This window comes from Clinocottus analis, unplaced genomic scaffold (assembly GCF_023055335.1).
Source record: "Clinocottus analis isolate CAN_PGR_092001 unplaced genomic scaffold, fCliAna1.0.p SCAF_29, whole genome shotgun sequence".
Classification (NCBI taxonomy): domain Eukaryota; kingdom Metazoa; phylum Chordata; class Actinopteri; order Perciformes; family Cottidae; genus Clinocottus; species Clinocottus analis.
This window is the reverse complement of record NW_027176031.1, coordinates 1,140,807-1,162,090: the sequence shown is the minus strand read 5'-3', so window position 1 is coordinate 1,162,090 and position 21,284 is coordinate 1,140,807. Positions and strand designations below refer to the sequence as shown.

Sequence of the window (21,284 nt, the reverse complement as noted above, 5' to 3'; positions counted from 1 at the left end):
ATTCCAATATGGTTAAATTCAGCGGGAAAGCAAGAAAACAATAACACAAACACACGATTATAAATGTCGGCCAAATACGCCAATTTACAAAGCCACTTGAAGTCACAGAATTGGTCTGACAGTTCAAACCGGGAGTTCACAAAAAATGTCCTGACTTCGTCACGCAGTTCAAAAACTCGGTAAGCACCTTAACATTAAAGCCACCGGACTTCAGTGAGCAGGAGAAGCTGCTGGTGGTCGCTTCCCATCTCCGCGAATTATATGGCAAACAGGTGCAGTGGAGGACTTCTGATGAAATTTACTGTTCTCACTGCTTCATCCAAAACCGCCTTTAATTCCGCAGGCATTGTCTTTGTTGCCAGTGTAAGCTACTGTATTGTGTTTTTTTTTATATAAGAAGAAAACGGAAGAAGAGGTGCGGAGAAATGTTGGTGGAGAAAATGGGAAGACGTTAATAAAGAAGTTGCCAGCTTGGGTGACGACGAATCGTGTTAATATTTTTATTAGTACCTCACAGTATAGGCACAAAAAGAACCTTTAGTTACACCAGTAAAAGAATAATATGTAAGTCAAATCATAAATATTTTTATATTAATTTCAAACTTTTAAAAAATTGAAAATTAAAAACGTTGTAAATGACCTCCCGTGGCCCACCTGCAGTACCTTCGTGGCCCACACTTTGAGATTTGCTACAGTAGACGAATCGGACGCAGCAGATGGTCCTCTAATCAACCACAGAATGAAGCTTCTGCTTTGCTAATTTGTGAACTGTTCTCTTGCCAAATGTGTAGAAACCCTCCAGCAGTAAAGAAGACATTTGGTTGTTGTGTCCGCCTGCAGAGTGAAGACAGGAAGTTCCTCGCTGCAGCTGCTGACGGTCTCAGTGACGCTGCTGCAGAAGCCTCGAGGCCCGAGGCAGACGACGCGCTGTCCCAGAGCTCTGTGAGCATGCTTGCGGACCGAGGTCAGCCCTTTGCCCCCCAGGTCCACGCGGAGCGCTGCACAGACCCTACCACGCCCCCCAAGACGCCCTCCAGTGTCAGCCTGGCCGAGTCCATGCAGTCAGCCTCTCACAGTGAGTCCAGCAGACAGCCTCAGACCTCTACTATACCTCAGATCTCTACACCTCTGACCTCTACACCTCTACACCTCTGACCTCTACACTTCTGACCTCTGACCTCTACACCTCTGACCTCTACACATCTACACCTCTGACGATTGATCGTCAGGTGATCCGACGGTTCGATCACGTTACCGTTCACAGCAGACAGGAAGGAGACAGAGTTGTGCTTTGTGTCCTGTGTCCTCTGAGCCTGTGTGGTCCGGCCTCTGACTCTCTGCTCTGTCCTCAGGCTGTGGCAAACTACGGCCGAGTCGAGTCCAGAGTGTGGTCTCCAGCCAGGGCAGCTTGGACTCGGACATGCAAGGTAAGTGTCTGACCGTCGGGCCGTTGTCAGCAGAAGTCTGAACATGAAGGAGTCACTTCTCACCGACGTGTTAGTTTTACATTTACAAAACACAGACCCTTACTATAAAAGTTACCTCCACCTTTCACATTCTCAACACTTCAAACTCCTTTTCCCAGTCTAAGAGCTGTAACCAGTAGGCTAGCTTTCATTCCAGTTGGTCCAGCTTTAAATCTAAGTAGTTTGTTTTTAACAATACAATTGACTGAGTTTTTTTTTTTGCATCTTGAACTCACCAGCCCAGTTATTTAGAGAATAAACTTCATCTAGATAAACACCTCCATCTTGTGGACAATGTACATCATTACATGTTCTGAATAAGAGTCAGAGATGAGTCCTGGTACAGTGACTTCTGAATAGTGACCGAACTGATGAAGATGAATGATAATAATAACGTCGCCTCTCCGTCCTTCATTGTGTGTTTTGAAGGTTATGATGGCGGCAGTAGCGACTCTGAGTGTGAGAGCCCCACGCTGGATGAACAGGAGTGTCAGTCGCCTCTGATGCCCGACTTCTGGCTGATTGTCAAGATCCACCAGGACAGAGTTAAGGTCTACTCCCATTCCAGGTCAGACAATCCTCAGACCAGGATGAATAGTAAAAAATATAGTTAAAAAAAACTGTCTTTTCGATGCAACCCATGCAGATCGGAGGAGGTGCGTGAAACGAGGTTGAGGAGGAGGGGGCCCGGAAACCTAACATAGATGTACATTTTCATTATCAATTTGTACAAAATTAATAAATATTTAGACATAAAGGAAGTGCCTTCTGTTCGCTGAGAGTGTAGCTTTATTAAAACTTTGGGCACAGCTCCGTGAACGTGCTCCATCCCGGCCGGTCTCTGAATCCCACACATGTCTGCTGCAGGTTTTTCACAGCAGGCAAAGAGGTCAGTGCAGAGGACCTGGAGAAGAAGGAGGAAGAGCTGCCTGAATACTTACACCTGCATCAGATGGTGGTCAGGAGGGTCGGAGAAATCTGCAGAATAGTCAACCAGGTGCTCCTGCAGCCCCCAGACTGTTTGACATGATTCCTTTGTAACAGTAGTTAAAGTCAATGTGCACGTGATGAAGAACAATGTAACACCATCATGGGTTTTGTTTGTGCAGCGCATGCTGCTGCAGGACTTGCACGACAGCCATGTGTGTAACTCTCTCCTGGTGGCTGAGAGTGAGGAAGACATCTGGAAGAACGAGTCTCTCTACAGGCAGCGACTCAACACCTCCGACGGTGAGTCAGAACATACTTTCGAGTCCTTCAGGGCCATCAGACCCTTTTTTGTCTTATACATCCTCATAACTTCCCCTGACGGCACAGACTACAACACGGAGGAGAGCTACCAGGCCAGAGACTACCTGGCAGCCACCATGCAGTTCATCCCTGGACATTTTGCCTGCGACGTGATGTGGAGCACCATCATCCACATCCACCCGCGCCTCAAGATGGGACCAAACATGGGGGTGTCCAGGGGTGAGTGCAAGATCCCAACATATCAAAAACATGTTCCTTTTATATGGGTTGAGTCCCACAATGACCAGGATACTGGATCCCCAGGCGGCGCCGATTCAGTCCAATTCATTAGAAAACTACACAAGCTGTAAAATAAAGTGCAGAGGGAAAGGGAGTCAGAGGCCTTTGAGTTGGACGGTCGCCCCTTTGTGCAACTAGTAACTGGTGATTGTGTAGTGCAGCTGGAGGTGGACTGTGGATCTGGTGCTGATCCTCCTCATAAGCGAAGGGATCTGTTGATCTAACCTGTGCTTTGTGCTTGTCTCCCTGTCGCAGCGATGCAGGCCCTGCGCTCGGTGCTCAACTCTTTCTGTGTGGTCAACAGGAAGAACATGTTTGTCTACCAGGAGCGCACAACCAAATCAGTCTACTACCTCAGGTTAGACTTTCCCATCACAATTCAATCTTGGCTTCATCACTTCCTGGCTGGATTTCAATCTGTCTCTGCTCAGGCGCACGTTTGCTGTTGCAACGCGGCGACAGAGTTTTTGTGCGGGAACATTTTCTGCTCGAAGGAGAAAAAAAGAAATCCCCCTCCACCCACAGATGTTAACACAGCAATATGGGAGAGAGGAAATCGAACCGTCGTCAGACACAACCCTGCGAGTGCATATCTTTAAGTGTAGCTTCCACATCACATTGTTAACGCTCCTCTGTACAGTTCATAAATCATTTTTCAACACCGGAATGAAAGTGATTGATGTTGGAGGAGAGGGGATGAGGACCCAGATGTTCCTGCGGTGTTGGCGACCACTTTAAATACGGATACGTTCTGTATGATGTGCTCGTTTCGTGCCAGAATTTGATCAAATATTACAACAGAATAATAAGAAAAAATATATAAAATAAAACGATAAACATACTGTAAACTAACAATTTAATAATGATAATTATTAAGCATAAAAGAAGTAATACAGACACCAGTGCAAAATAGAATAGCGATGAGTGTGAGCTAAATATAGTCAAATAAAATACAACAAAAAAAGAATAAAAACAATAGTAAAGTGTAAAATAAGTGCCTAATACTGTATACACTAAAAGTCTTTATATTGAGAATAATATTGCAAAGTAATACAAAGTTACATAGCACATAATGCATTGAAAGTAATATTACTCATTATATTGTTCACAGTGTAAGTCATGTCTCACTGAAATACAGTTTGTCCCTTCAGCCCGTCTGCCGGCCGCTCAGACACTCAAGCTGCAGTTGAAGCCCTGCAGTGTGTTGCAGGTCCAGGGATGTTGAGCTGATACACACAGCCATGAGAGCACTTATGAACCGGCGTTTTGTCACAGTTGGACTATTTTACTTTGACAAGCATGACATATTGTTTTTAGATGGGTCATGCTGCCTGTGTCTTGTAAGATATCATCACCTTTAGTGTTCGGTTGCTGTAGTTTGCTTCTCTGGCACTTTCTTAGAAGCATTGGTGCGTTATTTGAGATGATGGAAAAGACAGAAACCACTGTAGAGGGACGAGAAAGACAAGAGTTCTAAGGATAGCATTTGATATGAATTGCAGAGGATGGAATTGTTTCAAATGTATGATATGTACATGTCTGTAACCAGCGTGTTGTCATTGAGACATCCATAGTGATATACCTGTGGCTTGTGTTTTCCTCTCCAGACTTTGTGAAACATCGCTGACTGGGAAGTACTCCGACGTGGATGGAAACCTTCACATGACTCGCTCCATTGGGCTCGCGAGGAGTCAAGAGCCGTTGCTCTCTGACGAACTGATGGTGAGTGAACAGATGCAGACACACAACGACACACACAGTCCTGTCCTCTGGGGGGCTTACAGACTTTAGTTGTCTGGAGAGGCAGAGAAGGACAAAAGCAGATATTGATGAGTTAATTTAAAAGGATAAAGCCACTTACGATGTTTACCTGCTGTTCTTATCTCTCACAACTCATGAGTGAATAACCAAGAGTAGGGCAGGATTGTTTAGAACGTCTGATAACATGAGGTTACATGAGGATAAAGTCCCAACATAGAGGTAAAGCTCCACTGAAAGGCACTAACTGAAAGCTGTGGGTCAAAGGTCAGTCCGTGTCATCATTCTGGATCATGGCAATGGGTACAGTGTTGGCATCACGGTGTCTCTTTCCTCAGGGCTCCAGGTCTTCCCTGGATGGCTCGCGGCCGGTTGGACAAGTAGACAAACACATCCTGCTGTTGGTGCACGGAGTGGGAAATGCAGGTAAGAGCTGGGAAACAGCAACAGCTGATACTGATTTACATCTCTATTATTAGCCAAAGTGCTTCATGATCAAATGGTGCAGTGGTCCGAACAAACCAAGGGAAAGATGAGATTTCTTATTGGCATCCAGTTTGTGTCGAAGAAATTGCAGAAAAGAGTCTTTAGGTGTCTGAATAAAATAGATTACTTTGGTGGAGCATTTCGTGGAGCAAGTGGTCTCTGCTCCTTAATAGCATGGTTATTCTTCACAGTTGTCTCTGCAAAGGAGATTAACAACAGCTACTGCACATTTGGTTCACACGGCCAAAAGGTGAACTGGGTTTAGTCGGATTCTTGGAGAAAACTTACACAGCCGTGTAACTTAAGGGGAAAACTACATGGGGACTGGCTACGAATGTGCAACCAGCTGAGTGACTGATGATCATTTTAAAGGCAAAGAGACGGGTTGCTGTAACGCAGCAGAGCAGGCACTTCATTCAGAATACACAAAGACAATATCATGGTAAAAAGAAACTAAAACTATTTTACAGAGCACGGGGTCATGAACCTTAGTGGAAACGATGATGGGAATTTCACCCTCTGAAAACCGTGTGCTACACGGCCTCAATGACCCCTGTGACTCCCCTGCCTCTTTCCTGTTGTTACGGCACACCAGTGGCTGAAACATAAAGTGAAACGTTGGGCACTTAGCAGTTGTGGGTTTGATTTATTCTGCCTGGTGCAACCTCTGTAAAACCAGACTTCAGAAGGCTGTGCTTAGAGGCGGGTCTTTAGTCCAGAATTAGAAGAACACAGAATGAGGCTAGTTTAGTCCTAATTGTATTTTGGCTAAAGTGTGTGTATAACTGCAGCTTTGGATGCGTGAGGGACACACTCCGTCTGCAAGGAATCAAACGCACCCACTAAGCTACTCATCCAACAGGCAGACAAAACCCCTTTCAAGATATTGAGGTCACATGTTGACATAACTCTGCTGAACCTACTGTCAGTTTGAAATACACAAGATTTGTAATATTTATACATTAGACAACCGATCGGTGTTATGAGTTGCTTTGCCAATGAGCTTTTCTCTGAAGAGACATCCCTGCTACTTTGGTGAGCATTTTAAACCTCACTATGAATTACAAGTTAACGTCGCTGTGACTCTCCTGTTGCTTCAAAACCCCTGATCTGATCGGCCTCCTCTTTGTTCCCACTTGCAGCTTAGCATGTCTCATTAACGTGCTAGGAGGAGCATGACATCATCACAGCTGGTTTCTCTGCAGTAAGCATTACAGTCTCACAATCGGTGTGTTTTTAAATCACTGAGGCAGAACTCTGTGTGTTGGCAGTAGCTTACTGTAGATCAAATACAGCTGCATGAAGATGAAATACGTCCATGCTTAGCGGAGCTCTGCATGTGATTAATTCACAAATTGACATTTCACAGTGGTGTTTATACGGTCACCCTCCATCTGTGGATAATGTGTGAACAAACATTGCTCTCTGAGGCCGTGGAGGGGAAAGAAGAGCGGATCACGCATGACTAGGAAAGCAGTGCTCAAGAACTCCCTAAATGCTTTCGGGCTAATCGTGTTGCTCGTGGTGTTATGGGACGAGGCCTTTTGGAGCTGGATGGCAGACGGTGAAAAAACAAATGCCCGAAGCAGCACCCAGCGCTCCTCAGTGGTTTGAGACGGGGGACCGATGCTGCTCCATTGGTCTGACGAAGCGCGTTGGACAAAGGGCGGGAACGAGCTGTAGAGCCGTTCGTAAACATTCTTTCCTGGTTTCTGTGAGTGTGGCTTTTGTCAACGAAAGACAAATGTTAAATAATACATTGTTTTATTTAAGATTAAAACACCAATCACATCATATACCATGGCTGGAGTCATTAAGATTGACAGCAAGTTGTTAGGCCAACAACACAATGAATATATGATATTTCATTAGGATCCACATGATGAAATAAAATTCTATTAAAATCAGTACGGCAAAGCTCCTGAAGAAATATCTGAGGCGGATTATGATTTATTCATTCCACACTTCAGAATAACGGTATTGAACTGACAGATACAAACACAGCTCTTTAACAGCTTCTTGGTCAGGAAACCCTTCCTGTGTGTTGATATCTAAATGTTCTGATCCGGATCAATAGGATCACATCCTGAAGAGACTATATGATCAGCAGATGGCTTTATTAATGGTTTTTGATCTTTTCAAATCCTGCTAAAATCCCATCTGCTGTCATAAAACCCTGCGGTTGTGTCATTTTCTTCCCCAACATGAGCACACAGCACCAGAGTCCACATGGAAGTGGACCCAGCCCACCTGAGGCGGTCTCGATTGGGTGGTTTCGCTCCCGTCCAAATGAAGCAACCATCAGAGCAAACAGACCGGACTGAATGCCCGAGTCATGCGGCTTCATGGGAGACAAGTTCAGCCATGTGATTGGACACTTTACCTGATGCTGCTGTGCTCCTAATATACAATCCAAACTAAGTTGAGTCGCCCTTCTGTACAGAGGAAGTGCAGCAGGCTGCTGTTCCTCGCGGTGATGCCTTGATGGCACTGTTGTCCTGGGAACTTGTCCCCGTTTCAGACGGCTGGCATTACATCAACAGTTTCTGAGCAACACAAGTCATTAAAACCTGTCTGCTCCTTCGCCCTCTGTACTCTTCATTGTGCCACAGCCCTGCATAGCTGTGTTGACTCCTTCCGTGTGGGGTATTTGTAAAAGACCTGAAGATCTCCTCTTTCAGTAGAAGAAAATATTGAAGCTGAATATGGAGCACTTGATGTTTTAACCCTCTGAAGCATTGATAAATAATACTTCATAACATCGAGTTGTTTTTAATTGAGCACGGGTGTACATTCTTGGCCTTGACTGATAAATGAAGGTCTTTCTCAGAGGATGCAGTTTGCTCTGAAAAGAACACAGCTTAGTCGTCATATTTAAACGCAGTGTTGTCTACCTGCCTGTGTACCTGTCTGCCTACCTCTCTGTCGACCTGTCTTTCTACCTGTCTGTCTACCTGTCTGTCTACCTACCTACCTGTCTGTCTACATGTCTGTCTACCTGTCTGTCCACCTGCCTCTCTACCTGGTTAACCTATCCAAAATGTACTTTTGGAACCGCAGCATCCTTGAATGCAGACCTGTTCTGATGCCACCACATTCCCTACATACCGTGTGTATTTCTATGCGGATGATACAGCGACGTCGATCCACTTTCTTTGCTCAGGTCCAGAGATCACAGACGAGCTGCTCAAGGTGCTGCGTAAGCGCCTGGACGAGACCACCTTGGACATCATCACTGTCATGCTAGTCAGGAACTGCAAGCTGACACCAGCCGACGTGGAGGTGAATTTCTCTTTGACAAATTTTGTAGAAATAAATTAAAACACCAGCAAAACAGCTTTTTGTTGTTTGTAGCTTCCCTGTAGTTCTGTGTACACTCCCATAATGATGTGTTTGTATTGGAGAGCAGCATGTCTTTGAATGAAAGCATTCACAGTGTTATGTGCTCAGTTCATCCAGCCTTCAGGCTCTGCAGCTACGGAGGTGATGACCTTCGGCCTCCCTCGGTACTGCCTCCCCTGGCTGCCCGCTGTCGCGCACTACCTCAGGCAGAACCTCCTCATCTTCCTGCACGTACCCAAGTACACCGACAGCAACACGGCGCACCACTTCAAGGTACGACCCAGACCCACTTAGTGACATTAACCTAATAGTGTAATGTGCTATGTTAATGTCCTTAACTGATGGGGTGCATCAAACCGCTCTGACATCGCCCTGTGTCTATTGGGCCATGTGTGTGCATTGTTTCTGAATTATGTGTGTAAGGAACAACAACACTGTAAAAATGTAATTTCCCCGATGATGATAAACGATGTGTCTTTCCTGCCTCTTTCTATTTGGCCAGTAGAGCCTGGAAAATAACAAAATGTTGGATATCAAACCTTACTTTGAGTTACAGATAAAGACCAAAGTCTGGTGGTCGACCTTAAAAGGAAAGTTCTGCTTCATTACTGCTCGGGTCATATGTTGTGTTTTATTTTTTACACCGTTTCTCAGAAAGCTTTCTGATGCAAAGGAAGGTAATTGCTGAGATCTGGAACATTTTCAAACACATGCAGGCAGATAATTGGAAGGAAACGGAAAAAGAAGAAGAAAACAACAGCCAAATTGTCTAAATGACTTTATTTGAAGGTCAAATAGAAAGTGAACTCAAGCAATTTGATGCCACTAAGTGCTCACTGCACAGGACAGCTACAGCAAAGCAGGAAGTTTCTCTGGAAACTGTGATGGATGTGGGTCAAAACATCTCATTTATCTTTTGTTTGACTTAACCTTTGGCTTGTGAAAAATTAAAACAATTCTACAAGCCACATATTAGAATTTCCCCTGAAAGCCTCTTTTTTTTTAACAGAAATGATGGGGAAAAAAAGATTATTCACATTATTTATATACATTGTTGCAAAATACATGGTAGTAACTGAGTCACTGCACACTAGTTATCAAACTACTGAAGATTAATTGATTAATGAGCTAATTATTTACACATTAGCCAGCCAACATGCTCACTAGTAGAGCTGCAACAAAAAATTTCACATATTTTAAGAATTTGTGGGTTGGTTTGAGTCATGTTTTTTTTTACCATTTTGTTTTTAATTCAATAATAAGTACACCAATACAAGTCATCAACAACATTGACAATAATAATAAAACCAAAAGAAAAAAGAAAAACCTGTTGTCATATCAAGTCTGTGTCAACTGCCATAGAGTCCACTTCCTCCATTTATTGTCCATCCGTGATCCTGTCAGTCGTCGTCTGTGTGTCAGTCTTTCCATAATGTTTATTTCCCCCACTGTGTCCACCCAATGTGTCTGCGTGGGTAGATCTTCCGTTCCCCATTTTCTAGTAATGGCCTTTTTACCTGCCACCATGAGTATCTTGAATAGATATAAGTCCCTATCATGTATATCATTCTCTGTATACATACACAGATACATCAGTTCATGATTCATTTGAAATTTGTATCCCAGGATATCCTGTGTTATCCTATGGATCATTCCCCAAAACCCTATTATTTTGTGACAATTCCAGAATACATGTGCATGGTTGGCTTCAGACGACCCACATTTTCTCCAACATGGCTTTCTTGTTTCAGAGTAACAATTTGATATTTTAGGTGTGATAAAAAACCGTATCAGATTTTTCCAGGAAAACTCTCTCCAGGCTCGCGAACAGGTTGTTGTCTTGTGTTTTTCCCACATTTTATCCCATTCATCTTCAGATATTTCCATGTCAAATTCTCTTTCCCATTTTTCTTTTATATACCCTGTTGTGTTTTTGTCATCCATCAATGCCTTATATTATGTAGTTATAGTCCTAACCCGGTTCCCTTTATATGCATCAATCATTACTTGTACCACCTTGTTCACTTCTAGAGAGAGCTCCTGTTCAATCCGTTTCCCATAATAATCCCGTATCTGTAAATATTTGTAGAATTCCCACCAATCCAGGTCATATTTTGTTTCAAGTCTTGAAAACTCCTTATCCTCCCCTTGTCCACCAGTGTGCACCATGCGGTAATGCCCTTCTCTGCCCACCTTCTGAATCCCCCACCAAGCCCAGCTGGTTTAAAACTATCAAAAGCCACCCATTTCAATAAATTTGCGATCTTCTCCGCCTTATTATGTCTAAGTAATTTGAACCATAATTCCAAGGTAAATTTTGTGATGGAATCCATTTGATTTTTAACCTTCTTAAATGTTTCCTTATCTCCGATTATACTCTGTATCGGACACGGTCCAAATGATTTTTCCATTTCTTTCCATTTTGCTTCATAATCCAGTTTACACCAACTATGCACATATCTTATCTGAGCCGCGTGGAAGTATTCTTTCAGGTTCGGCAGACTCAGGCCTCCCTTCTCCCTCTTTAGCTGGAGAGTCCCCCCCCCTCCAAATGAATCTGTCCTGTTTGAGTCATGTTTTAGAAAAAGAAAAGTACAAATTCTCTGATTCCAGTTTCTTAAATGTGAATATTTCCTGGTGTCTCTACTCCTATGTGACAGTAAACTGTATTCATGGTGCAGATCTACATGTCAAACCTCACTAAAGCGGAGCGGTGTGACCAGAAGGAATAGTTTGCTTTTCACTTTCCTGAAAGGACAGAAACACTCATGTGCATAACCTTTGGAGCTCGCACCAGGGACGAGTTGGCTGTTAACATAACAAGAAGCAGAGGAAACGACCTGCCTCTGGTGCTAATTTATATGATACCGTGTTGACTTCTCCCATACACACACATCTTTTGGGTTTCCTTGCATTATACCTACCCTACGTAGGCATTAGGCATGCACCGTGTTGTAGGTTCTAAGAGTTAAGGATGGAAAATTCATTTTTTTAGCAGCATCTCAAGAGGATTAGTGATATCTAGTTCACTCATATGTCGTAACCCTAGAAAAAGATGCTGCGCCTAAATGTCTGAGCAGCAGTGGAGAGGTCTGACATAAAAAACAAAGTCAACAGTCCGGCTTCTTTTAAATCCCCAAACTCCTTTGAATGAGTTGCTGACAAAATAAGTAATTGCTGCTTGCAAATCAACCCCCTCGCTGCACTGATAGATTCCTGACACGTGAAGGCACTACGAGCAGCTCTGTTCAGCGTGATCTGGATTAAGAATAAATAAATCCTAGATATGGGAGGCTCCCACCTCTGCAAAACTGTGGCAGAGACTAAAATCATTTCTGACAAGTCTCATTGTGATGTATGAAATAAATGCTGACTGATGTGGTTTGAGCTGCAGGGGCTGATTGGCTCTCCTGTTCTGTCTGCAGCACTACTTCCATCTGAGCAGCGACTTGGCCGACGGAGATACCTACCTCTACAATAAACCTGGAGGCCAAGGGACTGGAGGCAAAGGTAATCACATATCCCCAGCTCAGAGTGAGTGAGTCCCTCTGCTCATCTGTAACAGAAAGTACTTCTGTGTCTTAGCGCTTGTTTCTTTTAAGAGTATCGGCCAGTGGCTACTGCCTATTGTCCAACACCACGGACCGCCACTGGTATCAGCACAATAATTAGTTTTTCTTTTCTAAAGGTGTCTTTCTCTTCCTCTCCCCTCGTACATTATTCTTTTGCCCCTTTCCCTTTTTAGTGCAACAAAGCAAGTCTTTCCGAGTTTACTCGCTATTCTTTCTCATAGTTGTTGGTTGGAGGAAAAAATGAATTCATTTTTGGGTATTCAGAGCTTTATCCTCACGCATAACCCAACACATCTCTCTGGTGTCAGTCATCCCTGTGTGGATGACTTCCTTCCTCTCACAGTTTGCTTTTATGCAAATCAAGACAAAGAGTTGAGCTGAGCCTCTGCTGTCACATTCCTGCTGCATGTATTCCCGTCAGAGAGGAGTGCTGCGTTCGCTGTTCAGTGTGAGAACGTCGCTGTCGAACGAGAACACACGACTCCATCCTGCAACAGCTCTCACCATAAGGACAACTAGTTAATGATGTACATGATGAGTTTACCAAATTAAAACCCCTCATTTACAATTACTAATCTGCTACCGCTCATTGACTTTTCAACTTAACATTTGGCTCATGTTCACGCTGCTACATCTTTCATTTGTGGAACACGCTATCCCGAAGTAATCTGTTCCTTTAGGCCCAAACAGCAAAGCAGCTGCATACAAGCACCTTGTGGTTTTGTCACGACCGTGTGGGGTGTGACATAGACTCATGCGCAGAGGGAAGCAGGTTCAGGAAAAATCAAAAGGCACTTTACTTAAAGTTCACAAAAAAAGGGCAGGCACAAATCTGGAACACTCGGCTAACACACACGGTTAAGCAATGACAACAATCTGGCAGACGACAAAGTAAAGGAGGGAAGTATATACTGTATATACACACATACACATTAGGGCTGGGCAAAGTTGAAAAAAACCCAACTGATTAATCGCATTATTTTTCTGCGATTAATAGCATTATGCGCTAATTTCAATAATAACAACAAGTAGTCTTAACAAGTAAAAACTAGTGTATTGCATGCTTTTATTTTAAAGTAATCTTATCAGAACAATATTACAGGCGCTCTGGGGCAACAGCAAACGCCACAGAGGGGGCGTGGCTTATCTCCACTGCTTTACTCCTTGAAAAGAGTGATCTTTTCCGTTATAGACTATAGATGAAATAACCACTAGATCTGCTTTATACTTGTTGTGAAAGTCACAAAAACGTGTGAACATAAACGCTGATTGGCTGACGCAACTATGACTCACACGTTTTTGCAGCCTGAGTTGGGAAATTTCAACTCGCGCGTTGACCTGAGTTCGTCCCGCGGCCAACGAGCTGTTCATGCTGCTTCTACGCGTCTGACGCGCTGCCGGCTGCAAAATACGCGTCGACGCAGCTTCAACCCGCTGTGCATTGACTTTACATGAAATCTCGACGCGTGTCAAAATATTGACGCGTTTGGTGTGAACACAGCAGAGATTTAAAGCGATAAGCCCCTCCTAATGCAACAAAAAGTGTGTGTGTGTGTGTGTGTGTGTGTGTGTGTGTGTGTGTGTGTGTGTGTGTGTGTGTGTGTGTGTGTGTGTAAACACAGGTTTAGGCCATACACAATCAGGGGACACATGGGAGTGGCTGAAGGCGGGTAAAGGGAATGAAACAATCAGGAGACGCACATGCACAATCAGGGACAAGGCAGGGGGCAGGAAGTGCAGAGACACAAAGGAAACAAGAGACAAACTACAAAATAAAACACAAAGCCATCAAACACCATGACAGGTTTAGTGTCAGTGCAGTCAATGCGTACGAGGCATCCTGACTTGTGAGTAACGCTGTCATGTAATCAGTAACCCCTCCTGCTCAACTGTCACTTAGGTGCATATTTAAGTGTTTTACTATATTTAAGTATTGTTGCTGCTTTTGAATTTAATTAACAAACGGCTCAGCTGAAACCCGAGATGCAGCGGCGGGATTGAAAAGTGTTATCGTAGTCAGATGCTCGACACACCATCATCATCGCCACATCTTCACTTTGTCGCCTTTCCTCGAACCTGAAGCCAGACACGCTGTAATTCTCTCTACTTCTCTCAATGGTGGTTGTGTTTCCAAAGACGAGCAGGACTTAATATTGCAGTGAAAAGCGAGGCCATAGAGAAAAACATGTGACACCTCATGGTGTTTAAAGGCTTAAAAGCAGTTTTGTTTGTGACTGCAGAGTACTGGCAGCTCTCTGGGGATCCTCACCTCTAAGTCTCTCTTTAAGATGACTTCTCTGTGCCTGTCAACTCCTAAACACTGAGGGCTCCCGCACTCATCCCACTTAGCTGTCTAACTGCTTTTTAATTGCTGTGCGGAGGAGCCCTGACTTCGTCTCATTTGTTTAAGCAGCTGCGGAACAAAGTGCTCAAGTCGTATGATGCTACCTGATCCCTGCCCAGCGTTTGAAATGATGGTAACCTCTTCCTGTCAGCTAATCACCAACCGCGACGGCCTCGCCGCTGTTGTTTTCACCTTGTGTGTGAGTCATCGAGATAAAATGTGGCACCGGAGACCCCTGCTGTAGCAGGAAGTACCACAGAGGAGGAGGTTTGAGTACCTTGACGGTGTTTATACGTCCGTCTGTCCTCCTAATAGCACCACAACTGTAGCCTGTAGCCTTCAACTGTAAACTCTTTACAAGCGTGTTGTCGAGTTTAAAAAGAAAGCTGAGTTAGAAGGCGGTTGTGGTCTGAGCAAGCGGGCTGAGGTACAAGGTAGTGGTGGTCAGGTCAATAATTATGTTTAGTTATTGCAACATACGCAAGCTGCAACTGCAACTAAGACAAGAGAGCATCTTCCACCAGACGGGAGGCATCTACTCTCCTTCTCTCTGACCACAGCTATTTACAAACCCAGCCGTCATTATGAGCCACACACAAAAGAAGATGTAATTCCTGCACGACTGGTGCGCTGTCACGAGGACGGACAGAAAAGAACAAAGGAAAAGTAAAACTTGGTCCATTCTGTGACCAGACAAAGTCTTTTACAGATGACCAGTCAGAGTACAATAACTGAAGTCTCCAAGCTCAAGGCCAACAGTGCTACATTAAAAGAATAACACCCACATCTCTGAGCCGGAGCATAAGCATTATTTCATCTTTATTAGACAGCCTGATAATTACATTTTCTGCAGCTGGTGTGCATGTTCACGTGTCAGCGGGCGGATTACAAACAACAATGGAGAAGAAGTCATCAACCTTCAGAGCTCAGAGAACAACCTGCTGCTTAACATCAGTGAAACCAAGCAGCTGATTAAAGGAGGTGAAGAGACTTGTCTCCATCAGTGGAGCAAGTTAACAGCTTTAAGTTCCTGAGAATTAGCGCCACAACAATCAAACGGCTGTATTTCATGAGGAAATGTCATACCAGAAGAATAGAAAGCATCCTGACTGCAAACATGTGATGTGCACTGCCAGGAGAGGAGCCTCTACAGCAGGTTAAAACCACCACAGCGTCATTGTACCATCTTCTGAGCATCAATAGAGCCGCTGCTCTGTGTGTTTATCGGTGTAACAGGACATCTTTCCTCTCATTGTGAATGAATAAAAAAAGAATGCGGCTATTTTGCTGTTCATACTAACTCTCATTTTGGGAAAAAAAACATGGTTATTGTTAAAAACTAGTGTCAACAATTCCAAGACATCCTCCAGCTGCATGCATGGTGCAGCTGACTCCATGGAGCCATGTGAACACATCCAGTATTGACTCACAGCAGCCTCTGCTTGGGCTTGAAGTGATGAGGAACTGAAGCATCAGAAGGGAAAGGAAGACTTACAATTGTCCTTGTTACGTGCTCATCTTTAATATACGCTGCTGTGACACAAACCAAGTTTTATATTTTGCAGTCACATATATGACCCCGACGCTAAATGTAAAGTGACTTCCCTGTCTTCTGCTCTTTGGATAACGGTGAACAAAAGCAAATGATTTTGTGTCTGCTGGCCGTAGGAGCCGACTAAGTTCTGCACTAGTTAGTAAACAGTCTTCTGCTCTTTTAGGTATCGCTTGCATCGCCCTCTCCTTCGTGGACGCCCGCGGTCGTCCCCTTCAGGTTCCAACTCAGGACGGTGCTGCGCTGCAGAAGTCAGAGAACTGCACTATCCCCCTCCATCCAGACCATTTCCATGAGCTGACCACCGTTGGTAAAGCGGACTCCGTCAACATCATCTCAGGTACACTGAGCAGCTTTGTTTTAAACCTCCAAAAAAGTTCAACCTTGTTCTTCACCTTTAGCTCAATCAGGGGACAAGTCCCGTTCGGAGAGCTACAGATCCCGTTCTCTCCGGCGCTCTTCCTTGCGGACCTCAACACGACAAAGACTCTGCCGGTCGTCGCTCGCGTCCACCACGTTCTCCCGGCAACGCATCCTCTTGCTTTAGAACAAGACTTCTCCCTAAGCCAGACTCTTTCCATAACGTTGTTTCTACCTCCAGACTAGGTGTTTCCCTTAACACTGGGACACTGGCACATTTACCTTTTGTTTATTTAGCAGCAGATTCCACCTCCCCTCTTTTCCCAGGTGGCTCAGTAACATGGTGTCGGGCGGTGTCCAAGATGGAGTCTGTGTTTGATCTGCTGAGTCAGCAGTTGGTGCATCCTGTTGAGCTGTTGTTGACACAGATTGAAGTGGTTATTGTAGAATGGTCAGAAATTATGTCAATTATGACAATTTCTCACTAGTATCTAACAGGATAACATATTTTAATGTGATGACAGACGTGGATGTAAACTGCAACATGATCATTTTAGTTAGTTTAGTTTAGCATCATTTTTTTTTTAAAAATATATTGTTGCCTTTATTTGAGAGCTGGCAGTGTAGAGAGAAGAAAACAATCCCAGATTAAAATTAGCATGAAACTCTCAATGAACCATGGAGGTAGAAAATACTGCAGGGATTTAAAAATTGTAAAAAGAAAAAAGAAAACCATAGCCTGACTTTTAGTCCTAACGTAGGCTCCAAAAATGACTTCCTACCAGGTGAACACCCACAGGACAGCAACATCTGATCACAGCAGGTCTATACAAGCACTCTGCTTATCCAAGGCCACCAGACTCCTTTGGAAAAACCTGCTTCACCGCAATTTCTTCATACGTCCACTTGAACTTAACGGATATATATAACTTAAATGTGACCTTACAAAAATACCTTTTTGGCCATTAATGCAAGAATTGAAATGCTTTAGGACAATTTCACACAAAAACGGTCAACCATCTGAGTACCACATGCAACCCCACTTGAAAACATTCAGAGTACCCTTTTGAGACCCGGTGACATCGTGAATGTCCAGGCTGAAGCTGCGCGCTCACATCCTCAGGCTCATCGTATTGGCCAACTCTCACAAAGCCATAGAAGAGTTTCCCGACATTGAGTCGGGCCGTGCCGAGTGAACTGAAGGTGATGTGTGTAATCAGGGCTGTCCCCCTTTAGAGTTACAGTTTGATTATCTTACACGTTTACGACGAGTCCCGGGAGTCAATTTATTGTATAAACTGCACTAATTTGAAAATGGATTAATTGCAGTCATAAACGTCAAGCTACGTTATGGGTAACAGTCTGGCTATTAAATTTAAAGTCTGAATATTAAATGCCTCCTTAAATTGAACGAGTAAATCTTCCTGGTAAATGAATACTGCTCTGTGATATGAAGAGATTCCTGTTCCTGGAGGCTAGATTTGTCCCCATGACACAGGGCCATAAATCAGAGTTAATTCATGGTTTGGGGAGCTTATTAATATGATTGTGTTTCTCAAGCCCTGCTCTGTGGTGTTGCAAAAGGAAAGAAGTGACAAATACAACTACAGCTGTTTTAGTTTTGGGCGTGAAGCATAGAGCCACACTTAAAAGGTTGGTTTGATACATTAGAACATCCCGGTGCAGCGGTTCACATTCATAGTATTGTGTAGGATGTCCCCATCTGTGCTATGTACTATGTAAAACAAAATTTAAACTTGTATCTTGTAGAATTGATCACGGTTCAACGGGGAATCAGCAAAGGTTTGTTGGCGGCTACCCTAAAACAAGTCTGCTCCTTTGACCATAAAGTATATAATCCAGGTCATAATTGAAGTGTTAAATGTGTTAGCACATATGTTCTGATCTGGCACATCCAATACTAGGATGTAGAGATAGGCAAGATACCATGGTGGACAGCCTCAGGGCTGGAGAGCCACTATAAAGACCACATTTCCCATAAACCTCTCTGCTTTCATGTTGCTGCCAATCCCTCTTTGCAATGTGCCAAGTCAACAGGATTGTGTCTGCTTGTGTTCTCACAGAGCCACAGCTGTTTGTGCGGTTTGACATTTGGGAGCAAGGCAACGTCAGCCCCCTGCAGCTGAGTGACAAGCTGCAGGGGGCGCTGCGCCACGCCCTCTGCGACGTCGTGATGGAGCTGAGGGTCTTGCCGAACCCTCTCTGCTTAGAGGCGCGCTGCCCGGCGAGCAAAGCTCAGAGAGAAGAGGCCAAAGGTGAGGTCATCTGGTGTTTGCTCTACCAGCCAACTCGCTGTTGGCCAAGTACTGTCTTTAGCTTTAACAGACGACCTGTTATCTGTTGGTACAAATAAAACATTGTCTCTTAGATGTAAAAGTGGAATTGTGTGTTCAGGACTGGCAACACCTGTGGCTGACGTAAAAGAAGTGAAGGACGGCCCGAGGCAGCGCAGTGGCTCGCGGGTCTTTAAAACCAGCCCCTCCCCCATCACCTTGACCCCGGCTGTGGGCAGCGCCCCCGTGACTGGGACCAGCACGCCCGAGTCCACCACGCCCACCAGCAAGAGCACTCGCCGCAGCTTTTGGGACATTCTGGTCAGTTGAAGGCCTTGGAGTGTCGCCTAATTACTGGCTGCATTGCCATGCATCACAACGCTCATGCATTCACTATTGTTAGTGGCTGGATAATACATAGTTAAACTATAAGTCGTGATTACCTGAAAAAAAACCTACTTGCTCATATTATCACTGCCATGAGGATCGTGCCATCAGCTGCGTGTGTGCACCTTTTAGTAATAAAGGAAAGCAGTGCACCCCCCTCAAGATGCTGCTCTGCGCCCGGAGACAAACCCACAGCCAGTTGACAATCTAATGCTGCGTTCAAACCAGATTTTCCGTGCGAGTAGATTGCATGCAAAGTCAATGCAGAGGCGTGAATGGTTGACGCAAATTTCCGCCGCACTGTTGTCAAAGTTTTCCTTTTGTCTCCTCGCAGAGTAAGCCAGATTCCTCGGAGCTCGGGAGCCCGAAGACCACCGACGACATAGTGCAGGAAAGGGCAGAGGAGGGCCGAGTGGTACGTCGGAGACACAAGACGGAGATTGTGAAGCAGCAGTGGAGCCAGGAGAAAGCCAAGACTGTGGAGCTGGAGCAGGCCCAGAGGTGTGTCACCGTCTGCATTGAATTATTACTACACCGCTAATGTGTAAGGATCTGATCACAAAAAGATCCTCTCTTCCTGCAGTCTATACACAAATGTAGTATTGAAAGATAAAAGAAGTCTTTGACCTCCAAGTCTCTGAGTGGGTGGGGCAATGTACATGTTTCATTATCAGTGAAAGGAGGAATAAAATATAAATAAACATTTATACAACTGATCTGAAAGCCGTAGCAAAACACAAGGTAAGCTAGTGTTTCCTCTAAGTTCACAGCTTCAGGATGCCGACGACGACACAAACACTTCAAGCAGTGCTTCTCCAACTTTTGGTGTAAATAACATCATTTTGTGACTCCATCTGCAGAATAATGAAACTTACAATCGCTTAAGTAAACCAGATTGCTCCATCAGACCAAAAAAAAAAAAAATCCTATCACTTAGAACAATGAAAATAAAGTTATATCCGTGCAAAAAATAACTAATATTTAGTTACTACAAAATAGCTAATTGTGACAGGGCGCCCCCCTAATATAACGGTAGGGGAAACACATGGTAAGCAGTGAGCGCCTTCCTAAAATGGATTTGTGAAAGCCCAAACCTTAGCGCCTGTCACAGAGAGCGACCAACAAGCCTTTAAAGCCCCGTAGAGCTGCGCTCATGTTAACAGCCTGACGCAGCGTCTGTGTTGCTCCAGGAGGCAGTTGTCTCAGCTGGAGGAGGGAGACGCCGGCGCTCTGCACCCTGTCTACCAGCTCACCTGCCAGCGCTGGATCACCTTCATGGCTACACTTGGTAAGTGTTAGTTGAGTCTCATATGTTCTGACTGGGAAAAGAAAGATGAGGTTTGTATTCAGCGAGCTGAAACATCTTTCTCTCGCTCCCTCTCTCTCTCTCGGCTGCCTGACAACAGGCTGCCCCTCCATTCAGCAGTGCACGGCGGAAATGGCTTCGCACTTCCTGCTGCCGTCCATCCTGGCAGAGATCGTCAGCTTGGTCAGTTCTCTGGCCAGCGACACGATGGTGAAGGCCTTTGAAAAGACTGGGTGAGTCGTAGCGCTGCGTATGGAATGAGGGGAGAAGGCCTTGCAGAGCCAATCACATGGATTTTACAATTTACACTTGAAATGATGAAGGCACTTGCAAAATAACCCACCAGACTGACAAAGAGGAAGATTATAATGAGAACAAATATGTACTGGAAATCATACCCTCTAAACTAAAAGTGAAGGTAGTTTTAAAGTAAATAAAACAATAACTAAGCTTAATTACAAGATATTTATTCAATGCTCATCAAAATGTATCTTTGGATTGATGGGAAAGACAACACTGAATTGAAATACTAATGATTATTCCAGTCATTAAGTCGTTTTAAACATTTACTGGTTAGTTTAGTTCCACGCAAACAAACTGCTGCCATATTTAAACCGTCAACTGGACTGAAAACTAAATCAAATCCTCCGCTGTCCTAAAGAGGATGAGTCTCGGTGGTGTTCATATTACACTACTGAACAGTTCACTGCTGTCAGGGCTCAAACAATTTACAAACATTTAAAATCATTATAAAAGAGCTATCACACTTATAACACATGAACACATAATGACACAATAAAAACGATTCTGAAGAGGTGGGTTTTGAATAAAGAGGTCAGTGCAGTGTCTGATGAGTTTGAAATGATCCTTCATTAATCCCCTCTGTG

The 21,284-nt window shown here is 44.3% G+C and overlaps 1 protein-coding gene across 4 annotated transcripts in view; it reads left to right on the top strand.

Moving 5' to 3' along the window:
- The window catches only part of szt2 (SZT2 subunit of KICSTOR complex), an 83,574-nt gene that overhangs the window by 26,973 nt on the left and 35,317 nt on the right, over positions 1-21,284 (top strand). For all 4 annotated transcript variants that reach the window (XM_068593179.1, XM_068593178.1, XM_068593177.1 and 1 more), the window contains 18 exons: positions 841-1,075; positions 1,353-1,427; positions 1,896-2,034; positions 2,334-2,463; positions 2,576-2,696; positions 2,784-2,936; positions 3,252-3,354; positions 4,604-4,718; positions 5,093-5,180; positions 8,404-8,522; positions 8,691-8,855; positions 12,008-12,092; positions 16,217-16,390; positions 18,495-18,686; positions 18,826-19,025; positions 19,426-19,592; positions 20,282-20,379; positions 20,498-20,630. In XM_068593179.1, the coding sequence (XP_068449280.1) occupies positions 841-1,075; positions 1,353-1,427; positions 1,896-2,034; positions 2,334-2,463; positions 2,576-2,696; positions 2,784-2,936; positions 3,252-3,354; positions 4,604-4,718; positions 5,093-5,180; positions 8,404-8,522; positions 8,691-8,855; positions 12,008-12,092; positions 16,217-16,390; positions 18,495-18,686; positions 18,826-19,025; positions 19,426-19,592; positions 20,282-20,379; positions 20,498-20,630 (2,492 nt within the window). The remainder of the gene's footprint in view (positions 1-840; positions 1,076-1,352; positions 1,428-1,895; positions 2,035-2,333; positions 2,464-2,575; positions 2,697-2,783; positions 2,937-3,251; positions 3,355-4,603; positions 4,719-5,092; positions 5,181-8,403; positions 8,523-8,690; positions 8,856-12,007; positions 12,093-16,216; positions 16,391-18,494; positions 18,687-18,825; positions 19,026-19,425; positions 19,593-20,281; positions 20,380-20,497; positions 20,631-21,284) is intronic.